This window comes from Bos taurus, chromosome 15, assembly GCF_002263795.3.
Source record: "Bos taurus isolate L1 Dominette 01449 registration number 42190680 breed Hereford chromosome 15, ARS-UCD2.0, whole genome shotgun sequence".
In the NCBI taxonomy this organism is placed as follows: domain Eukaryota; kingdom Metazoa; phylum Chordata; class Mammalia; order Artiodactyla; family Bovidae; genus Bos; species Bos taurus.
Genome location: NC_037342.1, coordinates 52857176 through 52882802, shown reverse-complemented (window position 1 = coordinate 52882802; position 25627 = coordinate 52857176). Strand labels below are relative to the sequence as shown.

General features: G+C 60.5%; 1 protein-coding gene across 3 annotated transcripts; it reads right to left on the bottom strand.

The window, feature by feature from the left end:
- Positions 1-1926: 1926 nt before the first annotated feature.
- On the bottom strand, positions 1927-20326 carry RELT (RELT TNF receptor). 3 transcript variants are annotated; one of them, XM_005216232.4, is made up of 12 exons: positions 19810-20326; positions 8730-8847; positions 8113-8226; positions 7105-7179; positions 6835-7001; positions 6547-6626; positions 5652-5909; positions 4435-4515; positions 4108-4189; positions 3707-3964; positions 3189-3387; positions 1927-3034 (listed from the first exon to the last, which is right to left on the bottom strand). In XM_005216232.4, the coding sequence occupies exons 1-12, from the start codon at positions 20208-20210 to the stop codon at positions 2987-2989; spliced, it is 1881 nt and encodes a 626-aa protein (XP_005216289.2). In that variant the 5' UTR covers positions 20211-20326; the 3' UTR covers positions 1927-2986. The 3 variants fall into 3 exon arrangements, with proteins under 3 accessions (XP_005216289.2, XP_002693497.3, XP_024831640.1); XM_002693451.6 differs by lacking the exon at positions 8730-8847 and having other exon boundaries at positions 19810-19878; XM_024975872.2 differs by lacking the exons at positions 8730-8847; positions 19810-20326 and adding an exon at positions 17995-19625.
- Positions 20327-25627: the final 5301 nt, after the last annotated feature.

Below are 25627 nucleotides of genomic sequence, written 5' to 3'. Positions count from 1 at the left end.
TCCATCCATGTCGTCGTCACGTGCTATCAGCTTTATTTATGTCCAAAACATCTCTAATCTCCCTTCTGGGCAAAGCCACTGTCCTGGTCCAGAGCTGGGTTTCCTCCCTGGTCATCGCGGCAACTGTTCCTCCTAGGGCCTGGCTCCTGCCGTCCACGCCCTACCAGCCTCCCAAGTATTCAGCTTCCTCAAGTGGGGAGAATCCTTGAGGCCCAAAGAGGCTAAGTGCCCTGGCTGTAACTAACACTCTGGGGCCCTCTCCGCCAGACTGTACCCCGGGCCTCCACAGAACCTCCCTCCCCTGTGGGGGCAGAAAGCTGTGTCAGGTGTGGTCGGGGACGATGTTCCTGGGCTCTGTCACAGCAGTTCCTCCTGGACAGGAAGGGGACTTTGTCCAGGGACTTGGCTCCAGGAGCAGGTGGGAGGCGGAGACCTGGGCCGAGGCACCCGCCATTCTAGCCCACGGAGGAGGGGCAGCAGAGTGAGAAGAGGTCAAGCTCAGAACTGTCCTCATTGGCCACCCAGAGCCCCACCTTGTCCTCTAGCTCCCACCCTGCCAGCAGCCTCGGCCTACCTTCAGCTCAAGAGTAGGTTTTAGAGCCAGGAAAGCTTCCAGGTGAGAGGGGGGTCCTCAGGGTCAACCATATCAGACGCACCCCTAGCTGGTCCTCAGCTCATCTCCCTTTTGGGAGGTGGCTTCAGTATCCCCAAGGATCAAGTGAAGAGACTGGGGCCAGAGCCATTCCTTTTTCTTACCTTCCAGCAAGCAGGAAATTGGGGTGGCAGGCGTGGTCTGGAGGTGACCAGTGCCTATTACCCCAGGGGCCAGCACTGAGATGGGTGTCCATTACCTCACCTGGGAAGCTCAGACCCAGCCTCAGTCTCCACCCTCACTGGCATCTGTATGTGCCTCATCCCAGAGATCAGAGTCCAGCTTCCCTCTGGGAACGGAGGCCAGAGGGTGGGAGGGTCAGCCTCCCCTTTGACCCAGGGCACTATCTCATCCTCATCTCAGGGTGTCATCCAGGCACTCGGTGAAGTGGGGTTGGTTGGCTCGGGGCAGCCAAGTCTAAGAAGCCACACCCTGGCGAGTAGGGACACCAACAGCAGCACGGTGGCCCCAGGGAACATTCCCTGGGTGCACTGGTGCCCGTTGGTCCCCTACAACACTGTTCTAGACTCTCGATCTCTAGATGATGCTGAACCTCTGATGCTCCAGAAAATTCCTCTTGATGTCCAGCCTGTATCCTTCCCTCCCCTCTTGAGAGCAGGTGATACTTTGTCTCCTGAATCCTCAGAGGTGCCCTCCCTTTCCTGCCCACCTGAGAAGCTGCAGAGAGAAGCCTGTGCTCTAGAGAGGTGAGAGGAAGGGAGAGGTTGCGTCTCCACTTGAATCTGCCCAGCCTCCCCTCAGGACAGGAGTCTTCACAGCTGCCAGGCTGGGCCCCACCATGGCTTCTGCCCCATGTGAAGTCAGGCTTCGGGCATATGCCCAGCGTGGCCACTGCCGTCTCCCAGGAGCAAGCCTGAGCCTTCCCAGGGTGTCCCCTTCCACCCCCACCCCGGATTCCACCAGGCATCACTTCTTGGTTCTTCAGCCTCCTTGAGCCTCTTTGCCATTAGTGTTTAAATACGTCTCCTTCCTCCAATACAAAACACCAAAAGAACCTGGAATTAACTAAAAACCCCCTCTCCCTGAAGCCTGTACCTATGGTTGGACTGCAGCTCTTCCTTACCCAAGGGCAGATAAGGCCAGATGACCTGCGAGGCCACCTCTGGCCCCACTTCATCTGGTGCCCCACCTGCCAAACAGCAGACACTGCCAGGGGAGGGATGGCATGTCCCACACACAGGGCCTGACACAGAACTATGCAGTGAATGGGCAACCTGGGAAGAGGCACAAGGACAAGCAGCTCCTCCTGACACTACTTTCCCACATTTTTATTATTCAACAATGGATGAGTATGGAGACACAAGGATGGACAACAGCCAAGTTTCAATAAATAAGAGAAACGGGGACAGCCGTGGGCCCGTGCCTGCACAGCCCCACATAAATAACGAGACTGCTGAGCCAGTGTGGAAACGGAGGTGGAGCAGTCGCCTGCACTGCCCAGGCCAGGGGACAAACACCAACACCGCAGGGACACACACCACCGAGGCCAGAGGCCCCTTCCCAGCCCCGTCGCACACGCCACTTCCCTCCGAAGCGCCTGAGATCGTGGGGGTGGCTGGGGCTCTGCTCCACAGTCCTGCCCAGGTCAAGTCTGTTTCTTCAGTTTCAATAAAAACAGCAGGGGCAGAGGCAGGCACATGCATTAGGCCCCTTATGTATGCAGAGCCACATTCAGGCAGCCCTGGGGGGACTTGAAGGCGGAGGGCCTGAAGCAGCAAAAACGGGGTCAGATAAAGCTACTAGTGGGAGGGGCAGTGTGGAGTCGAGCTCTCCACCCCCACGACCCAGCCCAGAGCCTGCGAGGCGGGAAGGCCCTGTGCGCCGCGGTGCCGCTACCCCCACTTCACAGTCGAAAGAACTGGGACCCAGTAATGGCCAGGGGCTTGACCTGGACGAGAACCCAAAACTCAGCTCCCAGCCCAGGTCCTTTATAGGACCTGTCAGAAAAGGAGGGAGAAGTCCCCCCTACAGGGGCAAGGGTGGGGCCAGGGGTGCCAGGCAGAGGGCCCTTCCCCACCACAAGGCCTAGCCGCCCAGTGGAGCAGAGGTCAGGGCAGGGCACAGGCTCAAGGACCTGCGGGAGGGAAATGGGTGGCGGGGACGGGAGGGGGCCTCCACCTGCTCCTGCACACAGCACCCGATGGCCGGCCTCCTGTCTCCTCACCGGGGTGGACACTCCCACCTCCAGGCCTTGGCGGTTTTGTCTGCTGGCGTTTCTGGATCCTCATGGGCCCAGCTGCAGCTCCCCCTCCTCCAGGAAGCCCTCGGAACCGCCCAGGGCAGGGCTGCAGGGTCCTCAGACGGGACAGCTCCTCAGATGACCAGGTTGCTCTCACTTAGCCGGACCACATAGCGGTTCTCCTGGGGGACAGAGTTGAGGGATCAGAGCTGTCAGGGGGCTTCTGGCTCCAAGAAAGCAGCCCCTGCCCAGCGCCCTGTGGACCTCCACCCCTGCCTTGTCCGCCACGGAAGTGGCCCAGGTGCTGACAAGACCCCTTCCCACTCGGGTCCTCACCTCAGCCTTGTTCTCTGCTGGGGGCTTTGGCCACTTAGCATGGCTTCCACCACTTCCTAGAAGTGCCCGCTGTTCACTGGGGAGGCCAGGTCGTGGGGAGTTGGGGAGCTCACCCCCTGAGGGCCCAGCCTCCGTGATGGTCTTCACCTCGGAGGCCACTGAACTCACGCGCTGCTCGGGAATTCGGGCCACGCGGAACCTGTGAGGAGCGGCGATGCCATGTTCCCCCATTAGAGGGGGATCCCCAGGTGTGAGGTTGCACAGCAAGTTCCTGGATCAGAGCCTGAGCCCTCCCCATGTCTTCTCGCCCACTGCCGGGCTCCCAACTCTAGGCTGTGTGTGACCAGGTTCTTAGGTGTCATGGGGGCCCAGGTGTTATCAGGGCGAGGACCCTGGCAACGCCCACTGCAAAGAGAGGCCCACTGAGGCCAGGAAGGGTGGGGCTGCCCACAGATCGACCTCCAGCCCTGCCTCCCCCACAGCCGTCAGGGGTCACCTGTGGTCTGTGCCCTCCTCACCTGCCCACAGACAAGATGGTGATCTCGCCCTGGCGTCCGGCCTTGGCCCCAGCCTTGGGGGTCCTGGCTGGGTTGGGCAGGAGTCTGGGGGCAGGAGTGGTGGCAGCTGCAGCCTCAGGGGACAGCAGCACCTCGGGCCACTTCTTCTGGCTACAACGGGAGCAGCAGGGGCCCGAGAGCGAGGCCAGGCCCTGCACGGTGTGGAGGTGCTGGCGATGCGGGCAAACGTGCGGCATGCTGGGCGGGCCCGGCGGCAGCCTGTGGGGAACACAGGCGGGAGGGTCACGGGGCGGGGCAGGCCCAGGAGACCCCGGAGAGACAGGAGGGGAAACGCACCCCAGGGCCGAGTCACCGGGAGGCAGGCCGAGTACCTGCTGTCGGGGGCCCGCCTGCCGGCTCACCTGGGCAGAGGCCGGTGGCTGGTCTGCACCAGCTGTCGGCTGTGGTACTCCTTCAGCAGCTCCTCCAGCGCCGCGGCATTCTCTGTGGGCAGCTGCTCTCAGAACCTGGCTCTGGGCAGCCAGGGAGGACCCGCCCCCGCACCGGCCCCCTGCCCACTCACTCCTCCCCAGGGCCGGCCGTGTGCCTTTTCCTCCCCCGCTCACCGAGCAAGAAAGGGGGCAGCACCGCCAGCCACACGGTCAGAGGGCCAGGCTGCCCGAGGCGCGCCGGCGGGAGGGGCAGAGCAGCGCTCTGGCGCGGGGATGGGGCCAGACCTCCCTCCTCACCTTTCTTCTCTGTGATCAGGCGCACCAAGACCCCAATGGTGTCCTCACTGGCGTCCTCAGGCCGGCAGGCAGGGTTCGTCCCTGGAGGAGAGAGAACCACCACGACTCCAGGGAAGAAGCGGGAGGGACACGCTGCTGCTCGCCGGCTACGCCCGGATTTGGCAGCAGAGGGCGCCCCAGGCCCGGGTGTGTGCGCGTCTAGGGCCTCAGCTCTGGCTCTGAGCTGTTACCAGCTTCACTGCTCAGCACCACCGCTCCCTGCACCTGGCAGCCCCAGGTGCTGAGCAGTTTCAGGGCCACCTGAACTCCACCATCCTGCACAGAGTGTGTGGGGTGGGGGCCAGCCTCTCCCAGGGCCTGCCCTCTCCTCAGCCTCAGGGAGCTGTGTGTGGCCTCTCTGCCCAGAACCCCCGCCAGCCCCAGCACACTCTGCCGTTCTGGGCCTGTCACGCCCTGCACACTGCCCTGTCTTCTTCGTAACTAACCAAGGGCCCAGACCTCAAGGGCACGAGAATGGGCCATACAATGAATCCTGGGCCAGCAGCAGAGCTCCTAGGACTTGCACCCAGGCAGCAGCCAGCAAGTTAAAGGGAGTCCTAGGAAAACATGTGGTTCCAGGCTAAGTGGCCTGCCCAAAGTTCCTGTCCTGTCCCCCTCCTGGCCCTGCAGAGACAGGGGCTGGAAAGGGGACTGGCATGGGAGGCACCATTCAATCTTGACTTGGCCAAGGAGGGGTAAGGGAAAAAAGAAAAGGGCTCTAAGGCCCTAGGGGAGGGGCAGGACGAACATGTCTTTCCCTCTGGTTCCAGGGCTTGTAACTCAAACCACAGCCTGGAGCTGAAACCGGAGCCTCTCATGGTGCCTGTCCAGGTCAGCTGCCCTGCCAGCCCTTCAGGCCAGAGGCCAGAGGTCACCCTGAGTACTCAGGAGGCAGTCTAACCTTTAACTACACACACAGCAGCAGCCCCAAAGGGGTCCAGACTCCTCCAGCTGGGAGGGAATCCCGCTGCAGCCCCTTGACCTCTCTGCCTGTTCTGCCCCAGTTGCCACCTTGGGCCATCTCAGCCTTCCTTCCACTTTATCAGTTTGCCCACGTGCCACACCTCCAGGAAACTCTCCTGATCACCCTTCCAGGCCAAGTAGATTGCCTCAGGTGACCCCAAGCTGAGCTAGGCTGGGCCAACCCGCCTCCCACTCAACCCCCGGCTGGGCCTCACCGCTGCCTCCGCCTCCGGGGCCAGGCCCGACCTCCTTCTGGGCCGTGCAGTGGTAGCCCTTCCGCTTGAGCAGGTTGCACACCAGGATGCCCAGCAGCCCCATGAGACAGAAGATGGGCACGATGGCGATCACTGCGTACTGGGCAGCCGTCTCCTCGGGGCTGCCTGCCCGCGTGCTGTTCCCAGGCTGCCGCGTCTCCGCTGCACCACCGGCCCCTGCGGCCACCTCCACGCCACGTCGGGCCCGTCGCCCCCGTTCTGAGCACCACGGAGGATGGAGGCAGGACAGAGGCAGAGAGGCAGACACTCAGCAAGGCCCAGGGCTGAGTCACGGGGCAGGGGTGGGATTTGTGATACTGATAGGCCCACAGCCACCCACTGTCCACCACGTTGGGGAAGCCAAGGCCAGCTCAGCCCCCTCCTTTTTAGCCACTTGACCATCAGGATGGCCAGACCCTGAGCCCCCATCTAGGCCAGAGTGTAAACAAAAGGCAGTGGTGCACACGTGCCTGGGCACAGGGCACCAGACCCTGCCTCTCCACAAGCCTGGCCCATCAGCTGGTTTCCTCAGAAAGTGACCAACTCCACGGGTGAGAGGAGGTGCACGTGTGTGAGTGTGTATGCTCACACTCGTCCATGTGGGTCGTTTTGAGGGGGAGAAGGAAGGACAGGAGACGGGTTGGGACGTGAGCCCCCAGCTGTGACAGTCTCTGTCCCTCGGAGATGGAAAGAGAAGAGACAGCCAGCGGACCAAGTGACCACCTCCTGCTGGATACCCTGGGCTAGGGGAGTAAGGATCCCACTGCCCCAGATGGACACAGAGGGGCCCTCGGGCTCAAGCTCTCCAGACCCCTTCCCACACATCCCCACCAGTCCTAGCCCCATCTGCACTCACTGAAACAGCTGCGGCCACCCAGAGGGGTCCGGGAGCATGGCCAGCAGGGAACACCGGGGGCCTCTGCAGGGGAGAACCACCTGCAGGGAGGGAAGATGTCACTGAAGCCCAAAGGCCGTCCTTAGAGAGGCTGGACCTTCCCCACGGGCACCCTCACCGGTCCCGACCCACCCCATTTCACAGATGGGAAGTCTGAGGCCCACTCAAGGGGTGAGTGAGGCTGGGACCCCAGGATCTCAAGTCCTGGCCTCCGGGTCATGAACCCCCTCGCTCCACCCCATGGCTCACCCAGGCTGGCAGTCTCCACATAGTGCGTCTTGTGTTGCCGTGCCCACCTGGGCCTCTAGCCTCCCTCGAGGGCTGCAGCGTGAGTGTGGCTGGCACGGGCGAGAGCCCCAGGAAGCCGAGAAGGTGCCTGGGGGGCAGGACCTACATAATGTGCCCCACCCTGGTTCCTGCAGGAGGGAAAGAGTGAGAACAGAGCCAGAAGCCAGGCCTGGGCTCCCTGCCCCGGCCCTCAGTCTTCCCAGGAGAGGCCGACGGGCAGGGCGAGCTCACCAGGTTGGGCTCCTGCCCAGGTGGGCACTGCCGAGGGGCTGTCGGTGTGGCAGTGGCCAGAGGCCAGGGCAGCAGCTGGAAGGACACAGGGAAGGACACACTCAGGGGGCAGAAAGCACTGGGGCACGGCAGCGGCGGGCCCTCCGACTTGCCGCCCCAGGCACAGGGGCCTCCGGTTCCTGGGCCGCCCCCAGGCTTCGGGGCACCCTCGAGCTGCAGTCCCTATGCACAAGTCCAACCTGCCTGCCTCAGCCCTGCTGCATTGCCACTGCCCAGGCAAGGAGGGAAGCACATCTGCTTCTGGAAAGTGCCAGAAATCCCCCGACAGGGCCAGGGCAGGCTCTCGAACCCTTGGGTTTTTGAGTCACAGCCTTGGAGCTAACCTGGACAATGAGGAGGACGTTCTTCCAAATTCCTCTCTCAAGTTCCGCCCCACTTCCTGCTTGCTGCCTTGGCCCCCACATCACGGCTGAAAATGTCATTAACCAGCCTCATTTCATCATCCCTCGGGCCGAGTCTACAGGTGGTGTTTCTGGCCCTTGGCCGAGGCTCTGGGACCATATCCTCTTCTGTGACCTCCCTGCCATGCAAGGCCAGCCCATTCACAGCCTGGCACCCACAGAGGGCATGACAGGTCCCAAGGGAAGGATCGTCTCAATTTGCATCCCACCCATTCCTCTTGGAGCGCCCTCTTTTCCCATTCCAGGTGTGAACTATCTGCCCTGAATCCCCCTTCTCCAGTCCTCTGATGGGGCCCCAGCTTGGGACAGGTGCAGGGTCGAGCCAGCTACCCTGACGGGCAGAGGGAATGTCACATGGTGGGTGTGAGGGACCTCCTCAGGCTCCAGACCTGGTTCCAGCTCGTGCCAAGCACTGGGAGGCCAGGGGCACCAAGAGAGGCGTGGGCCAGACTGTCTCTGCTCCTCAAAGGAAGGGCTGCGTAACCCACCTCAGCACGAGGCTCCTGAGGGCTCAGGTCACGCCTCCCCCTGTCCCATCCCCACTCACCACGAGGAGACAGGACAGGGACCAGGGTGGCGGGCTCAGCTTCATCCTCAGGCCCCAGCGGGTGGAGACGGAAGAGGCGGCCACTGTGTTCCCAGCGTGTGTTCCCGGACGGGGCTGGATGGGAGGGAAGGTGGGGAGATGGTGTGGGCAGGCAGAAGGCTGGGGCAGCCTCGCAGGGCAGCACGGGCTTGGGGGGTTTCCGGCCTCGTCCACGAACAGCCAGCTGCCCCAGGCCAAGCAGGGAAGCGTGGCAGGAAGGGACCGACAGCTTGGGGCGGGGGTGGGAGGAACGAGGGGCCTCTCCGTTCACATCCCCAGCTCTCAGGGCTCCCGCCTCTCAGAACTCTGGGGGCCACAGGCAAGCCCACCTCTCTGCTTGCCTGCCTTCACTCTTGCTGCTTCTGCTCCAAGGAAGGCCTGCTCCGCCACACTTCAAAGCCCAACATTAAGGCCTCTCCTGCCGGAGGCCCTTCCAGACGTCCTTTCCCCCAAAGCGCCTGCGCGTGGCCTCCCCCAGCCCGACCCCACCACAGCCCTGGTCCTCCCGCGGGCCCACTGTCCACCCTTGGCCGGCTTCTCCAGAGTGCCCGGCCTGCCCCTCAGAGCCCTGGGCAGACCTGCGGGGACAGGGGACAGGGTGGTCGTCGCAGCCCGCACTCAAGCCTTCCGTCTTCTCCCAGGCGCCTCCTGTGTACTCCGCCCCTTGTCCTCAGGGAGCTCACACCCCAGGAAGACCTACGACCAACAGATTGACCGTGCCGGGCGGAGGGAAGAGCCAAGACACCAAGCGTGGCACACGAGGGCACGGAGTGTGGCGGGCACTGGCCGTGCCGGGAGAAAAGTCTCCAGCCGGCAGACACGGCTGAAGAGCAGGGAGAAGGATTTGGCTTAGATGACAAAAGGGACAAGCGGCAGAGCCAGGGAGTCCCGTGACGCCCCCCCAGGAGGCCACGCTCCAGGCTCGGGAGGGAGGGAGAGTGTCTCGGGCAGCCGGTGACCTCCGTGGGGCAGCCTCGGGCAGCCAAGCCCAGCACCTGGAGGGGCCCTGCCTGGAGCCTCAGAGTCCGACGGGCAGCCTGGCCGAAGAAGCACTGCCCGCGGTAAAGCCCAGGCCACAGGACAGCCTCCTGGCCTACAAGCGGCCAGGACTTCCCACTCGAAGGGGGAGGCAGAGGAAACTGACCCGGCCGTGCTGTGGGCCTGGCCTGGTACGGACCTCGTGGGACCGGGGGTTTGAGTTACATCAACCTCGGGACTCTCCAGGTCACTGGCGGGGGCTCTCGGCCCAAGGCCAGCTCAAGGGAAAACCCAGGACAGAAGGTCCGGCCACGGAGCACAGTGAACGCCGCAGCCTGGCCGTCAGCACCTGATGGGGGGCATCCTCTGACCCAGCCTCCACTGGCGCCTCCTCCAGCGGGGTGACACGTGTCCCTCCCCTTCCCAGGCCCCGCTCCCACTCAACAAAGGCTCCCTCCTTTGTTCGTCACGGAGCTCACCCACAGCCGACCCTGAGTCCCAAGGCCTCAATGCCAGCCCCACAGCCCCGTCCAGCCCCAGAGCCCCTCCGTATCCCCAGGGTGGGCCCAGAGGGCTGGGGGAGGTGTGGAAAGTCAGAGGCTGGTTGGCCACAGAGGAGAGGTCCCCCCACCCCGGCCTGAGTCCCACCCCGTGACTGGCACCTGCTGGGTGACCTGTGCCCGCAGGCAGGGGCTGTGCAGCTGCTGACCTCCAGACGGACGGGGAGCTCTGATCTCGAGACTTCCAGGAGGAAAGTGGGGTCCAAGGGCCTAGACTCAAAGCCAGCGAGGGCCCCCTCTGGCACATTCACAGACACTCGCGCCTGATGCCTTCTAATTATGAGCCTTCTAATTACCCAAACCAGCACTTACTCCAGTCTGACCGCCCCGAGTCTCTGCTTACTAGCAGCTCCCCGGGCCCCTACACTCAGCCTGAGCCCCCGGCGGACCTGTCCAGTCAGGCAGCTGCTGGCCGCCACCCAGAACCCCCTGCACACGCGGACACCTGCTGCTCTGACTCCCCTCTGAGCTTTCTCCCCACCAGGCCTCCAGCACCTATGCTGGGAGCCCTGGAACGCTGACTGAAGAGCAAGTTCCCATCAAGCCCTTGGCTGGGTGGGCGGAGGGGGGCAGTGGGTGAAGCCTCCACCCTCCCCCACCCTGTCTCCCAGCAGGCAGGGCAATCAGGGACCTTCCAAAGCCCAGCACCTCAGGGCACCTCCCGAGGGCTTCCTGGGGGGAGGGCTGTCAGAGATGGGCAGACTGAGGCCCTGAAAGGGGTGGCAGCTGGTACGGTGGTCCTCTCTGGCCCCAGGGTTCCTGGCAGAGGAGAACCACCCCCAGGGCCCCGGGGGCACAAAAAGAAGTTAGCTTAAAGGCCACTCCTCCCAGAAGCCAGCCTGGCGCCTGTTCCCCACAGTCCCCAGCTCCCTGCGGGACCTGAGCCCCTGCTTCACCTCGATGGGTCTCAGTCTCCTCATCTGGAAGTGGGAGCTGCTCATCCCCAGAGCAGGGCTGCCCGAGGTTTAGATGAGGTAGCCTGATGTGGGTCCTGTGACCCCCCCCTCCCTCTGCGCCTCCCGCCAGGGTTTGTAATTATTTGTTTGCTTGTTTACTGTCTGCCCCCACAGACAGCAGCAAGGGCAGGGGCGTCTGTCTCGTTCACCACAAAGCCCTCCCCGGCCAGCGTCTAGAGCCGGAGGCCTCCATGAAACATGGCGATATTGGGGGGTGAGGGGAGAGGGTTCTCACACACGGCCCGTCCCCACCCTCCTAAAAAGGCCCAAACAATTAGGACCAGAAATTCCCTGGAAGCAAGCCAAGAAGGAAAGCTGCGACCAGGGCCCCTCACAGGAGGTGCCAGAGCCCCAGAGCAGCGTAGCCCTGCAGGCCTCGGAGAAAGAGGAAGCTGTGTCCCCACCCAGCCTCCTCAGGCCCCAGCAGCTTCCCCTTTCCCAGAATTGAAGCTCATAGGGTCACGGGCCGGCGGCGCCGCCTCCCCGCCTCCACAGAGGCTCCTCTCACAGCCCCCGCACCCCCACCCCGCCCCGCCGTGGCCTCCGGTGGGCCGACCTGCAGCTTAGGTGTCTCAACGCCGAGGGCTGGGCCTGTGCCTCCCCACAGCGCCAGCTGCTCTGAACTACCTTCTGTCCCCACACCTGCCTCTCTCCCTGGCACTGGGACCTGCTGCTTCCTCTGCCCAGAACCCTGTCCCATCACCCGACACCCGCCCTTCAGAGCTTCGCTGGAAGCCGCATCCCCCTGGAAGGCCCCAACCACCACCGACCTGTGCCTGGGTTTGTCACCCTGGGTGTGACCATCCTGTTTACCCAGCCCCTTCCCCACTGCCGTGCTGCCCCCCACCCCCATGCCCGGCACCCGGCACCCGAAGAGGCATGTCCCAAACCAGGGGATCAGAAGAGGTGCTCAGGAGCGGGGCCAGCTTCTCCCAGGGGCAAGAGGGCCAGAGCGCAGGCCGAGGGCTACGGGGCCCAGCAGGTGGGGCTGGGGTGGGGGGCACTGAACCCAGATTTGAAGCCCCTGCCTAACTCAGGGAGAACCAGCCTTCCTCCTCTGCTCTTCACTGGCTCTGCGGCTGTGGACCCCACCCCCGCTCCCCATCTCTCAGAGGGCCGTTGTGAGGACAAGAGAGAATTCACGTTAAACACTCGGCACAGGGCTTCCCAGGGGTGCCAGTAGTTAAGAGTCTGCGCGCCAACAGACTCTTGCAGGGGACACGGGTTCGATCCTGGTCCGGGAAGACGCCACATGCCTCGAAGCAGCCAAGTCCGTGTGCTGGGGCCTGAGAGCCAGCTATCCGCAACTACTGAGCCCAGCACCACAGCTACCGAAGCCCGTGCTCCACAACGGGACAGGTAACAAGCCATCGCAACAAGTCCGCGCCCACAGCGAAGAGCAGCCCCCGCTCGCCACAACTAGAGAAAGCCCGCGTGCAGCAACGAAGACCCAGCACAGCCAAAAACTAATAAATCAATCAATCCTCTTAAAAAAAAATACTCAGCACAGAGCCTGACACAGAACAAGCTCTCGGTAAGCATTCACCATGCCTCCGTTTCTGGTGTACACTGTGGAGGGGGCTATGGCACACACCTGATGTGCGAGTTATAAATGAGATTCTCTTACACTCATGTACAAGGCTTGGCACGGAGCCTGGTACACAGGAGGTGCTCCATTAGACACACTGACCATCTGGGGAGGTGGGGGGTGCAGGAAGGGAGAAGAAAGGTTGGTGGGCGGAGCCCAGGTCACACCAAGTCTAGGTAGGAGCTGAGAAGCCTTTGTTTCCACCCCCTACCCCCGCCCTCGGGGCCTACCGGAGCCTTGAAGGGTGAGCAGGGGAGCGAAAGGCATGGAACAACTCAAGTCTCGGAGGGCTTGCTGGGCTGCCGGCCAAGTGAAGCAGGGCTGGACAGACGGAGGTGGGAGGCAGGTTCCCACCTGGAGCAGGGGGTGGGAGACAGGTATTTGTTTCCTCGACAGTGGCTTTATGGCCTGTGACCTCCTGCAGCCTCCAGAGGCTAGGGTTGCCTGGAAACACAGCCGGACACAGGCCTCTCTCAGCAATGGCTGCGCCCAAGCAGGAAGACAAAGGCTTCCCATCGATAGAGAAATCCAGGTTAGCAAGGAACCCAGTGGTTCCCTGGCAACTGGGGCTGAAGTAGGGCAGTGCCCACAGCTAGGCGCTGTCTCCTTTTCATCCTCCGCCCTCACAGGGAAGGGGACAGACCCTCATTCCCTCAGGCCAGGCCCTCATCCGGGGTTGCCTCCACTCCTCACAGGAGAGGTGAGCACGCCTCTTTCATCCCTAAGGAAACTGAGGCTGCAGGAGGTCACCAGCGTGGGTCACCCCACCCAGCCAGGGAGTAGTAAAGCAGAGATGGAGGCCAGGTTCCCACATCTCTCTGGCCCGGGGCCCAGTATAAGACAGATGTTCTGAGGGTTTGCCAACCTAGCGGCAGAGGCTAGGGAGCTGGCAGCACACAGGGGAAGTTCAACTGAAAGCCCATCTCGAAGCACCCGGGAGGGCCCCCGGCAAGGAGCTGCGGCCCCAGTGGGGGCCTCTCAGCTTTCCTGCACAGACTCGCCTACTGCCCTCGTCTGCACCAGCTCCAGTAGGAAAAGGCACTGGGACCTGTGGGAAGCAGGAAGCCCAGGAAAGCCTGGGGATTCCCGGGGCGAGCAAGAGCCCAGGGAGGAGGCCAGCTCCTCAGGACTGAAGGGGCCACTCAGTGAGAAGGGCACCCCCATCTCCACCCCCACCCCAGCCTCAGGCAGCCAAGCTCTCCCAGGTCACAACCCTGGGGTGAGGACGCCAGGCAATGTGGACCCCTCAATCCTGCCCCAGCGCCCATCAGGCAGCAGCTGTGCCCCAGCCCGCCCCTGGGAGGCTCAGGGGCGTGGGGTGGGGAGGTAGGGCAGGGGTGGGGGTGGCTAATTGGCCCTTGAGGATAAGAAAAGGGCTGAGACAGCCAGACAGGGCCCACCCGCCCCTCCCAGTCTGAGTGTAGAAGCAATCCCTGCCCCCTCCCTGAGCTGAGCCTGGGGCCCAAATGAGACAGTCCTCCTAAAGCAGAGCTGGGGCTCCCCTGCCTGCTACTAAGAACCTACTGCGTGCCCATTCCCTTACCAGGAAGACCCTGATGCTGGGAAAGATTGAAGACAGGAGGAGAAGGGGATGACAGAGGATGAGATGGCTGGATGGCATCACCGACTCAATGGTCATGAGTTTGCATACACTCCGAGAGTTGGTGATGGACAGGGAGGCCTAGCGTGCTGCAATTCATGGGGTCGCAAAGAGTCGGACGGGAGGCCTAGCGTGCTGCAGTTCATGGGGTCGCAAAGAGTCGGACACGACTGAGCAACTGAGCTGACTGACTGACTGACTGACTGACTTGCCCATTCCCTTACCAGGCCTCCAAGACAGGGTTCCAGGCTTCACAAATGAGGAAGCTGCAGGGCAGAGAGGCTGGCAGTGCCCCGTCACCACCTGGTCTCCAAGGAGACAGGTCTCCCTGTGAGCAGTGGGGACAGGCGGTGGGCAGCCCCTGCTCTAGCCGCCCCAGACCTGGCAGTCCCCTGCGCCCACGCACCCCGCTCCAGCCCAGCCCCACGCCCACCAGCTCTCGCGCATCTGCACCAATCACTACTGTCCCAGGACGGCCTGCAGGCCCTGCCCTGTCACCCTGACCAGGCTGACTCAGGCAAGGCTTCGAGAACCAAGGGGAGACCACAGGCCCAACCGGCCCTGTCCTCCAGCTCCTCCAGACTCAAGGGGCTGGAGGCAAGAGACTCCCTGCCCCGAGCAATCCCAGTCAGGCCCCAACCAACAGAGCCTGAGGATGGAGGTCATGGGAGGCTGGGCCCAGAGCAGTCACACCTGGGTTCAAGCTCTAGCTCATCGCTTAGGAGCTCTGTGACCTTGGGCAATTACCCTTCCTGAGCTCCAGGGTCCTCCCCTGCAGATAGGGGTTCTGGTCCCTGTCTCCAGGGATGCTGAGGGGATAAATGGAGCCACTGTGGGTAGTACTGGCCAGGGCCTGGGCTGACCAGACCTCTCCTGAGTACCAGTTCTCAACAGCCCACACGAGCCAGAGGAGACAAGCTCAGAACAGAGCGGCATCCAACCGAGGTCACCCAGTGACTCGGGAGCAGGCACGGGGGCTTGGGGAACCCGACATCAGTCCCCACAGCAAGGGTGACGAGTCTTGGACTCCCCAGGTGGACCCTGGGTGCCCATTTCCCAGCCGTTACACAGGCCCGTGTCCACCCGCTCCCACACCTGCTGAAGTCACAGAAGGGAGGAGGGCTGAGTAGTCACGTCCCAGCCCTACATCCCCAAGCCTGCTTCCTCTGTAATTTGGGACAACTGTGCCTGTCCAGCTGACTGCTTGGCATGGCTGGAGGATCCACGGTTCATCAGGGAACAGTGGCTCTTCTTACGATCAGGCCTCACTCCAGGTGCCACCTCCTGCAGGAAGCTTTCCAAGCCTCCCCATCCCTCTCCTGGCCCCCTCAGCCATCATTGGTCATGTCTCCATCAGGGAGAAAGGCAGCGGGTGCTCCAGGAGGTGGGGCACAGCTCCATTCCTGTGCTCATCGCTCCTTCTCACTGTGAGGGTGAGGTCCAAGTCCGGTCTCTCCTTCTGGAAGCCCTCCTTCCTTCTCTCTCTACCCACACACTCAGACCCTGACTCTACAGGCTGCAGAAAACCCTTCCATCTCTCTCCTGTGCCAAGCAACCAGGGTACATGTTCATGGCCACATGGGCAGCTTATTCACAGAGCTCTCATCTTTCCCAGGGAGGCCTGGGAAAGAGCTCTGGTCTTCCAGCAAGCAGACCTGGGTTAGGATCTCAGTGACACTGGAATCCTGCCCGTCGCTTCCCTGGCCCGGACCCTCTTTTCCAGGCCGGTACCTGGAGGGGGCGTTGATGGGCCTCAGGGTCCTGCCAGGGCTGAACATACAGCTGCAATGCAGCACTGACTCCACCATCTTCCCTGCCACCCCATCCCCAGCTGGGTGCTAAGCTCTGCCAGGGATCACATTCCAGCACCCCCAATCCTGAGTGGGGGGCCCCGCTGCTGTTCTCCGGCAAGATTTCTCTCCCTCTGGCCCAGCCTCACAGCCTACCTGGCAGAAGGGCTGCCCCACAGGAGGGAGTGGGCCTTGCCCAGCCAGGCCAGGGGCTGGGCAGCAGCACCGCCACTCCCTGCTCCCCTTACAGGTGCCTGGTCCTTCTTTGAAAACCGACGCCAGAGTTGTCAGACAACCCTCAGCTTGGTCTGGCAGAGATGGGGCTGGGGTTTGGGCGGGAACTGGAGTGCCAGACTCGAGCACCAGCCGCTGTGTGACTCAAACTCAGACTGGACCCCTCTGCCCTCAGAGTCTGGGCTCCCAGAGCAGCCTGGGGAGCAAGGGAACGTGTTGTCAGTGCCGCTGTCAGGAGCCCTGCACCCAGGGCCTGGCACACAGCAGGGCCTCAGCAGGGAGCCTCCTCTGCTGGCCCGGGATGAGACCCTTGCCTGAGGAGCCCACAGCAAGCACCAGACTCGCCCCTACACACAGGGGTGACCTTGAGGATTCACCCCCAACCCCAGCACACACCGGGGAGCACTGAAAACCCTGGGGACAAACCTCCCTGTGCATCTTGGCACACAGTAGGCCCTCGGCCTACAGTGGCTGCCATTCCTTCCTGCCTGGCCAACACAGATATGACCACGGGAGAAGAGAGGATAAGGGCCAGGCTGGCCCCACCCAGCTGGGCATGCGGTGCCCCGTGAGGATCCACCCCTGGACCTATTCCTAGAAGCGAGAAGCGGAGCAGGTAGCACAGGGACCACACAACAAAGAAGGACTAACACTGGGCTGGGAGGGTTCCTGGGAGAGGGGCTGGGGGTGGGGCTGCACCCTGAATGATCAGGAGGGTTCTAGAAAGGGGAGCCAGCAAAAGGAAAGGCAGAGCACAACCACAGCATCTGGTGGAGAGAGATAAGGCTGAAGATGTAAAGTTCAAAAAGGTCCTGGAAAGAAAACCTCAATGACAGGGTGATGAGTCTGGACTGTACTTTTTGGCCCAAAGTACAGGTTGCCTTAGGGAGGCCACTCTGGCACTGGGCAGGGGTGGGGACTGGAAATGGAGGCAGAGAGACCAGAGCTGGAACACAAAAGGTGCCCTGGTTTTGTGAAGGCATGTTTTGGGCCTGCTCCCAGTCCTGGGCCATGTCCAGCCTGCTGGGGAACATGTGGCAGGATAGAAGGTAGGTCCCCTGCCTGAAGGGTGAGAGCCAGAGCATCAGGGTGGTGGGGGCCTTGGGTAAGTTCTAGCAGTTCTCAGAACCTCCGTCTCTCCCGCTTGTAAAATGAGGCTGATCCTGTGAGCAGTGGCTGGGGACGGAAAGCTTCCCCTCCTTGGCCAGAAACAGGCACCTCCCTCCAGCAACTGTTGCACCAATCCCAACTGGGGCCCCACTGGAAACCCAGCCTGGCCCCACCATCCCTGTCATTCAGGGAACCCAAGTTCCCAGAAAAGCCTGGCTTGGGCAGGGCACAGGGTGGGGTTAACTCTTGGTTAACCCTTCCCCTCGCCCTCCTCTTCCTAGGCCCTGAGCTATTTCCACCTCTTTGCTGGGGATGGAAATAACCCAGGCTCAGTCCCAAGAGACCAAGACAGCTATTCTGATCAGCCCCAAGAAGCACAACTCCAGTCGTTCCAGAGAGGACAGAGGGACACCCGGATCCCCAGCTCCAGCTCTCAGCCACACAGAAGCAGGGGTCTCTGAGCTGAGGCCCGGAGAGTGTAGGCACAAGCTCAAGGTCACTCCCGGCCTGTCCTCCAATTCCTGCAGCATGTGGGTGGTTTTGGAACAACTCTGGATGGGGCATAGGTCCTCACAGGCATGGTGAAGGTCAAGTGGGACTCCCATTCTCCTGCCACTCTTGGAGCCTGGGCTATGCTGCTGACGCCCGGCACTCCTCAGAGCTCTATCAACACTCCTCAAGAGCTATACAGACTCTCCCCAAACCAGTTACGGGCTCTAGAAGGCAGGAGACAGGCCTTTCTGGTGACCTCTGGCTAGGGGCTGAGAGCCAGGGCGAGGGAAGAGGAGAAGGAGCAGAAAGGCCATGTAGTCTACCCACCCATAATGTTTTAGACATGTATGCAAATACACACTGTACTCAGAACTCGCAATGGCATTTACCCTGCCAAGGCCACGCTGCCAGCCCAGGTTGAGAGAAGGAAGCGCAGATGCGCCATGAGCAGCTTATTGTGAAGGGAAGTGGCCCTCACCAAGCATCTCACAGGGCTTCAGAAGTAGGAGGCCTGAATTCCAGTCCTGGCACTGACCTGACTCTGCGTGACCTTGGGGAAGTCACTTTGCTTCTCTGAGGTTGTTTCCTTCCCTGGAAGTCACCGCATCTCAGAACCACTGTGAGGATTCACCGAGAGCACATCATAAACTGCTCAGCATGGCGCCTGGAACCCTCGCCCCCACTCAGAATGCAGCCAACGTTTTCAAAGGGTGACAGCAGATGAGAGAACTTCCAGATCCCTCACCAGGCATCCCTTTACCTCCCCAAATTTCCATTCCACTTTGTAGGGACCTAAAAGATCCTCTTGTGGGGGAGGGGGCCTCAGGAGGGTCTAGTCCAGATGGTGAAGAGGCCCTGTTCCAGCTCTCGAAATCAGAGGCCACTCCCGGGGAATCTGCCTCTTCTCCCATGAAGGGGACTGAAGAAGGGAGACGGGACCAGAGAAGTCCATGTCTGTGCTTCAGAAGTTTCAGCTTTGTTCGAGGAGGTGTGCTTCCAAAGCTGTCACCAGCACCTGGGTGCAACCCCTGAGCCACTCTGTCCCTAGCAGACTGCCTGCCCCCATCCCCCACTGCAGTCTTTGCGCCTGAGGGAGGTAGGGGAGAACAGAGACAGTTGACCCAAAAACAATAGACGATCCCAAAGTGATGATTCACAGTCTGTTCACAGCCCAGCACCTCAGTGTGCAGACGGGGAGACTGAGGCCCGGTGAGGGTGGGATCTGAGAGCAAGACTATGCCTGGGCCCAGTGAGAATACAGGTTACCCGGGGGCAGAGCTTTGCCAGGCCTCCCAGACTTCTTGTGTGTGTGTGTGTGTGTGTGTGTGAGAGAGACAGAAAAGGGTGGAGCCTGAGGCTACCTCAGGGGCCCTCTGCTGCTGCCAGACTTGGCACCCCAGGAGATGCCACTCAGCCTTGGCCCCTCTCCTTCTGCCAGGGCAAGTCACTCAGGACACAACACCCTCGCTAAACTGAGCTCCTGAGGGGGTGCCCTCTTGGGGACAGTCCTGGAGAGACTCTTGTCCCCTCCCTTGAGCCCCCTTCCCTCCAGCCCCCCATCTGCTATAGCAGGTGTTTGAGGTCCCTCCTTTCCACCTCGTACTCATCTCCCTGAGGTGCAGGCGCGCACACGGCACAACTTGACCCACAGCACACTAGGCTTTGGGGGCTGGTTCTCACAATCACCTGGGGCCCCTCTCCCTCTATTCCACGCTCACCCACGTTAACGAGGGCCCTGGCCCTGCCCTGGTTACGCCCCAGGCCACACACAAACACACTCAGTGACCCCAGTGACCCGGGGTGTCTCACACACAATCACACGCACACACTCTGCCTGTCACAGACACACAGAGCCCCTCTGTGTCTCCCGCTCGGCCCGGCGTCACCGCCCAGTGTCCCGGCCACACGTTCGCCCCGGCTGGGCCGCCTCACGCGCCGTGTCGCCCACAGTCACGGGCTGACACCGCTCAGAACCCCATCCGGCCGCTCCGCGCTGCAGCCGCACTGAGGTACCGCCGTCCAAGTTTCCCGGGCCGGGGGCGTTTCCGCGGCCCGCTCGCTCCTCAAACTGCAAGTCCCGCCGCCGCTTCCCCACCGCGCACAGCCAGGCCTGGAGCCGCGGCGGAAGGACGCACAGGCCCCCGGGCAGGGGGGCTCAGAGACGAAAGGACGCGAGGGCGGCGGGGCGGGGGGGGGGGGGGGGGCGCGCGGGGCCCGGCTGCGGCATCCGCCGCGCCGGCGAACTTCCTCAGAGACGCGGGGAGGCAGGGGGCGCCGCTCGGCTCCGCATCCCTCTGGCGCCTGCCGCGGGGAACGGACTCCGGACTGGGGCTCCGCGCGACCTCCTTACCTGGCCGCCCCCTCCAGCAGCCCAGCTCCTGGGTCTACGCGGTGCCCGGGCCCGTGTCGGTGAGCGCCCGGGCGGCCGCGCAAGCTGCGCGCCTTTTGAATGAATCGCCGCCCCGGCCTGGAAGACGCACGGCCCCGCCTCCGCGCGTCACGGCCGCCGGCCCCGCCCCCGACGTCAGAGCCCGGCCCGCGGCCCCCGCCCCTGGTGGCTGCTCTGGGGCGAGCTGGCGCTCTGCGGCCCGGCCGTGCTGCTCTGTGTCGCCATCTCTCGTGTCCCGCAGGAACTGCAGGGGCTGTGCCAGACCAGCCGCTTCTGGGGTCAACCCCTTCTGGGCTCCAAACCAAGAAAGGAGTTGCAAGATAGACTGGAGACTTGGATGCTACTCTGAGACCTGTCATCATTGCCTGTGCAAACGGGGCACCGCTGCTCCTCACTGGGTCTCGTTTTCCTCCTGGAAATTGGCAGCCAGGGTGAACGAACTCACTTTGTCTTGCTGAGGCGGCCCAGGCTCGCCTCCAGACACCCCTCCCATTTGGTGAGAAAAGGCCGGGTGAAAGTTAATCTATAGTGCAGCCCCACTGGGTAGGCTTCTGCCGTTCTTCAGGGCCCAGCCTGAATCTCCTTCCTCCAGGAGGCCTCTGCCTCCACTTCCCACTCCGCTACCTTCCGCCGGGATAGTTAGTCCCTCCTTCCAGCAGGACAAGTGATACATTGCTTTCCGTTTCCTACCGCCAGCCGTCCCACCCTGCAGATTCCCAACCTCAACCATGGGGTGCCCAGCAAGGGGGCACTAATCATATTGTATTTCTAGCTCTGTGAATCGTGCCCCTTGGAGCTGTGCCTTATGGTGGGCCAGCAGCTCAGGCGCCACGGCTCCCCCAACTCAGTTACATTCAGGGGTCCCCAGCAGCTAACAGCGGGGCTGGATGGGGATGCAGACAGTAGGGAGGGCCTTGTGCTGGGGGCAGAGGCCTGGCCAGAATTAGGATAATCACAGCTCATGGCAGAGGTGGAGGAAGGTAAATAAGTTGTTAGGGATAGATTGTGAGGGGAGGTGGAGAATTCTAAATAAATTGAGTCAGATAATCTGAGCCATGGGGTGAGGGGGTGGAAAAGGTCAGGTCCCCAGGGTCCAGGAGATCCAAGGAGGAGAACTGGACACCTGCAGAGGGAGGGGGACAGGGAAAGAGTTTCCATTTCCTTGGGCGAAGCCCAGGTTGTGAGGGAAGGGCAGAAGAGGCTCCAGATGACTGATGTTAGGATCATAGCCCCAGCCAGGCCCCTCGCATGACTACAGAGACCCCCAGGACTAGATCAGGGATGGTCCCAGGGTCACATATCCCACATCCGAGCCCAAAAAGGTCCATGCTGGGGACCTAGTGAGGAGCTAGAGTAGCCCAGGATGCCCTTATCCCTGCAGATGTTTTCTTTGTAAGGGGAACTTCTAGTCCCCGGTTCCAAGTTCTGGAGTTCAAACAGTGGCATTTCACACGCACTCAATAGGCCAGATGGGGATATGCTTTTTGGTCAAGTTCTGACCATTAACCAGACGTCCTATAGAGCAGGGATCCCCAACCTCTGGACCACACAGCAGGAGGTGAGTCCAGCCAGCGAGTGAAACTTCATCTGTATTTAGAGCCCCTCCCCATTCCTGGCATTACCATCCTCCCCACTCCCACCCCCTCCCTTGGTCCGTGGAAAAACTGTCTTTCTTGAGACTGGTCCCTGGTGCCAAAGGGGACTGCCACTATAGAGGGTCCGGACCTGTCTCTGCTACCAGCTCCATGTGAGGCTTTGGTCAAATCCCTTCCCAGTTCAGCTTCCCCATCTGAAAATGAGGCTGCTTAACATGTTGCCTGGAGGTCATACTAGCTCTCTGTGTGAGGAGGCCTGACCTGACCGTGTGGGAAGGGTGAGCAGCCACCAGAGCCCAGAGAAATGACCAGGGATGGTGGAGGCGAGCAGTCCCTCTGTCCTCCGAACCACAGCAAGCTGCACCTGGAACCCTGCCCAAGAGTCTGGGAACATTCAGCTGCTACAGAGAGGAGACAGGGAAGGAGTTGTGGAGGCCAAAGGAGAGATTTAGATCGGCTTTTTATGGAGCTTGGAGAACCACAGGTTCAGGAAAACAAAGGACTCTTAGAATCACAGGCTTTTAAAACTCCTGGCATCTCAGATGGGTCCTCAGAATCTTAGCATTTTAATCCCTGAGCTCAAGCACCTCAGAGACAGACAATCTTGTTGAACCTCTGATAGGGAAGCCGGAGAACTGAGTCCAGAGAAGTCCTGTACCTCATCCTAGGCGGCACAGCACAAGACTTCAGTAAGCTGGGTGAGCTGTGGTGACCCAGGGGCAGGGACATAGGCCCCACCCACTGAGATGCCTAAGGTGGGGTGGGGATCCTGGGCTGCAGGATCAGAGAAAAGGGGCTGTTTGCGGGGGATCTGAGCAGATAGCTGCCTCTGGGGTTATGAGGGCTACCTAGGTGGCGCTAGTGGTAAAGAACTTGCTTGCCATGCAGGAGACATGAGACCCGGGTTCGATCCCTGGGTCAGGAAGATCCCCTGGAGGAGGGCACGGCAACCCACTCGAGTATTCTTGCCTGGAGAATCCTAGGGACAGAAGAGCCTGACAAGTTACGGCAAGAGTCAGACAGACAGGACTGAAGCGATGTAGCACGCACAGGGTTACGGACCAGAAATGGTGGCGCCCTCTGTGGATACCCTTAAGTTCCAATGTGACTGTCCAAAGCAAGAGGAAAGGTCATGGCTCAGACTTAAATTTCAAGACTCTGCACTTGGCTAACCCCCTAACTGGTCAGGTTCTATCCCTCAGAAGGTGGGCTGTCCTCCTGTATCTGTTCCTAGCCTCCAGTGGGAGGCTTGGTTTAAAGCCATTGTCAGGCTGTGTGGCCTTAAGCTAGTGACTTTACCTGAGTGCAAATTCACTCTCAGGGCATTGTGAGGATCTGCTGAGACCCCACATGGGAGGCATCAACTTATTCTACGCTGCGGGCTCAGAACCTGCTCCTTTAGTCCCCACGCCCTGTGTCCTCTCCACAGCCCAGTGTCTGGGCTCTGCCCTCTCTCTCCAGTAACTGCGACATCGCCCCCTCCCCATTTAGCCCTGCATCCTGCCCCTGACCCAGCCCCTTCACTTGCCTTTGCCAGGCAAGGATCCTCGTTGGCCATAATGGGCCCAAAATAGTACTTCCCCTTGCTCTTTCCTGCAATCTGGCCTGTGGCTTCAGGTCTGTGAGGACAGAAGAGAGACTTGGTGTTTGGCAGGCATGCAAAAGATGTGACGAGCTCTCGGAGGTCACCTGGGTCATTTTTTTTTTTTACTTTTCTGACCATAGGAAACCTTCCTGCCCGGTTCTCCTCCACACCCACCCTCAGCCTCAGTGCTGCCTTGCTGTGTGACGTCAGGTAAATCTCTGTCCTTTTCTGTACCTCATCTTCCTTTTGAGGCAGATGTATAGCTAAACCCTGCTGTTTGTATCTAGCCCAAGGAAACACCTGGAGAACCCCCCTGGGAGAAAAGGTGGCTTTTGGCCCTGACTGTCTCCTCTGAAGTCAGGATGTCCTTCCCAGGCTGGGTATGAGGAACATGAGCCAGATACGTCATGAGTGGCTGGATGTGTCTTTGGCTGCTTGGACTGTCTCGTGTCCTCCAGCCACCCCATGTCACTGCCCTTACTCTCCTCCATGAGGCAGAGACCTGAGCAGACAGATCACATGCACATCCCGGCTCTACTGCTTAGTAGGAAGGCAACCTTGAGGAAGGCGTTTGACCTCTCTGAACCTCAGTTTCCTCATCTGAAAAAAAGGATAATGGTACCAACCTCCCAGGACCACTGAGGATGAAACTGGATGGTCCAAGCTCCTGGCTTGCAATAAATAAATGGGAGCTGGGGCTATTATTTAGCAACATTCAAGACCTACAGGGAAACCGCAACTGAATTCTCTAGATTTAACTAAACAAATATTTATTGAGCACCTACTTTGTGTCAGGCACTGCAGGTGGCCTGGGGATGGGGCAGTGAGCAAACATCCCCCTTGCAGAGCTCACATTCTGGCTTCCCTGCCTTTTCATTTTTCCCCACTGCTCCAGCTGGGCCTACACCTCAGACCTCTTGCTCCCGGTTTCCTGACCCTTCTTTGCATTGACTCAAGCTGTTCCTTCACTCCTCACATCAAACCCGAGTCCCATTACCTCCACCCCAGTGGCATGGCTTGTGGGATCTTAGTTCCCCACCCAGGGATCAAACCTGGGCCCACGGCAGTGGCAGTACAGAGTCCCAACCACTAGACTGCTAGGGAAGTCCCTGGCTGTGCCCTTTAAAACAGTGGTTCTCCGCCTCACTAGCAGAACTAAACCACGGTGTCAGAAGCCAGCATGGTAGTTACCCTAGAAGGGGAGAGTAGGTGGGGGTACGTGGGAGCTTTCAAGTGGTGGAATGTTCGGTTTCTTAATCTGGGTGTGTTTATTAATAAACTTATCTAGCAGTCCACTAATGACTTGAGTACCATTCTATACAAATGTTATACTTCACTTAGAAGTTTTCCTACAAATATGACTGACACTTGGGTCAGTCCCACCCTCAGAATTCTGATCTAATTGGTCTGGAATGTGACCTGGACCCCCCAGGTGATTACAATGTGCAGGCAAGATTTGAGAACCACTGCTTTGGAGGAGCTGATCCTTCTAGGCTCTCCCCTAGGCCGGGTGCCTAGCGATCGATCGTGCATCCCAGGACCGCCCTGCCCACAGCTGACCTGCTCAGGGCTGCTCATCTCTCCACAGGCTGCCCGGTGTCCTGGGATGTGGCCTTCTAAGGAGCAGCGGGCTGGGCCGGGCCCATTCCTACCGAGGCATATTAGGGAAAATGCTGAGGATCTGGCCTTGGATAACCAGTGCTGAAAGTTAAGTCTGTCCAGAGGCAGAAGAGGGCCTCAGGCAGCAGAAGTTGTGAAGCAGAAAATGGCAGCTGGCTGGTGGTGAGGCAGGAATCAGAGACTCAAGGTGGAGAGTCCAGGGGTCTTAAGGTGGGGCAGCAGTACATGGGCCACTGTGCTAACAGCTATTTGATTCTAGTTCGTTTCCACTAGTCAGCGCCCCCTTTATTTCTGGGCAGAACAAATCTCTTCCTTGCAATCCAAAGATCTGTGCACACCAACCAACAGTCCTGTGGGGGAAAGGATTATCAACCCCAGTTTACAGATGACGAGATGGAGGCTCAGAGGGAATACAACTCATCCAAAGCTGCACAGCCAATTAGTGGCAAAGTCTAAGTTTCTGTTCAGCTTCAAAACCTGTGCTCCTTCTATGCCATTTCATCAAATTCCACGTGAATGTAGCCTTCTACTCTGTGATGTATCTGTTTTCTGTTACCCTCTCCTCCAGATCATCCCAGTAGTGATGCTGCCAGATGTTTCATGCCTGTCCCATGGCATCAAGGGCCTGGCAGAACTAAGATATGTGGATACCAGTATGCCAAGTGTGAGCCTGCACGCCTCTTTAGCAAATGATTTCTGTAAAGTCTTAATTGTTTGGGTTGGAAAATGTTCAAACGTGTGTTCAAGAGAGCTGAAGCCTGATTTGTTCTTTTTCTAGAAGTCATCACCTTATGTCTTGCTGGTGCGCCCTGGTGGAAAGGGCTCTGTGCCCCTGCGAGGAACAGTCCTGTGTTGTCAGCCTTTGCATTCTCATGGTCATTTAATGACTAGAAATCACAGCGACCTGGAGTCTCCCCTGCTCACCGTGGCCTGTCAGATTCTGAGCCTCCTGAGGCTTTGGTGGAGAGCACCGATCCTT

What these genes read in the sequence shown, in the direction of transcription:
- RELT (XM_005216232.4), bottom strand. Translation starts at nt 20,210, where the DNA reads ATGATGACAGGTCTCAGAGTAGCATCCAAGTCTCCAGTCTATCTTGCA. An exon ending in CTGCTGGAGGGGGCGGCCAG is followed by an intron (nt 8,848 to 19,809) that starts GTAAGGAGGTCG and finishes TGTTGGTCGTAG; the next exon opens with GTCTTCCTGGGGTGTGAGCT. An exon ending in ACCATCTTGTCTGTGGGCAG is followed by an intron (nt 3,388 to 3,706) that starts GTGAGGAGGGCA and finishes CGCTCCTCACAG; the next exon opens with GTTCCGCGTGGCCCGAATTC.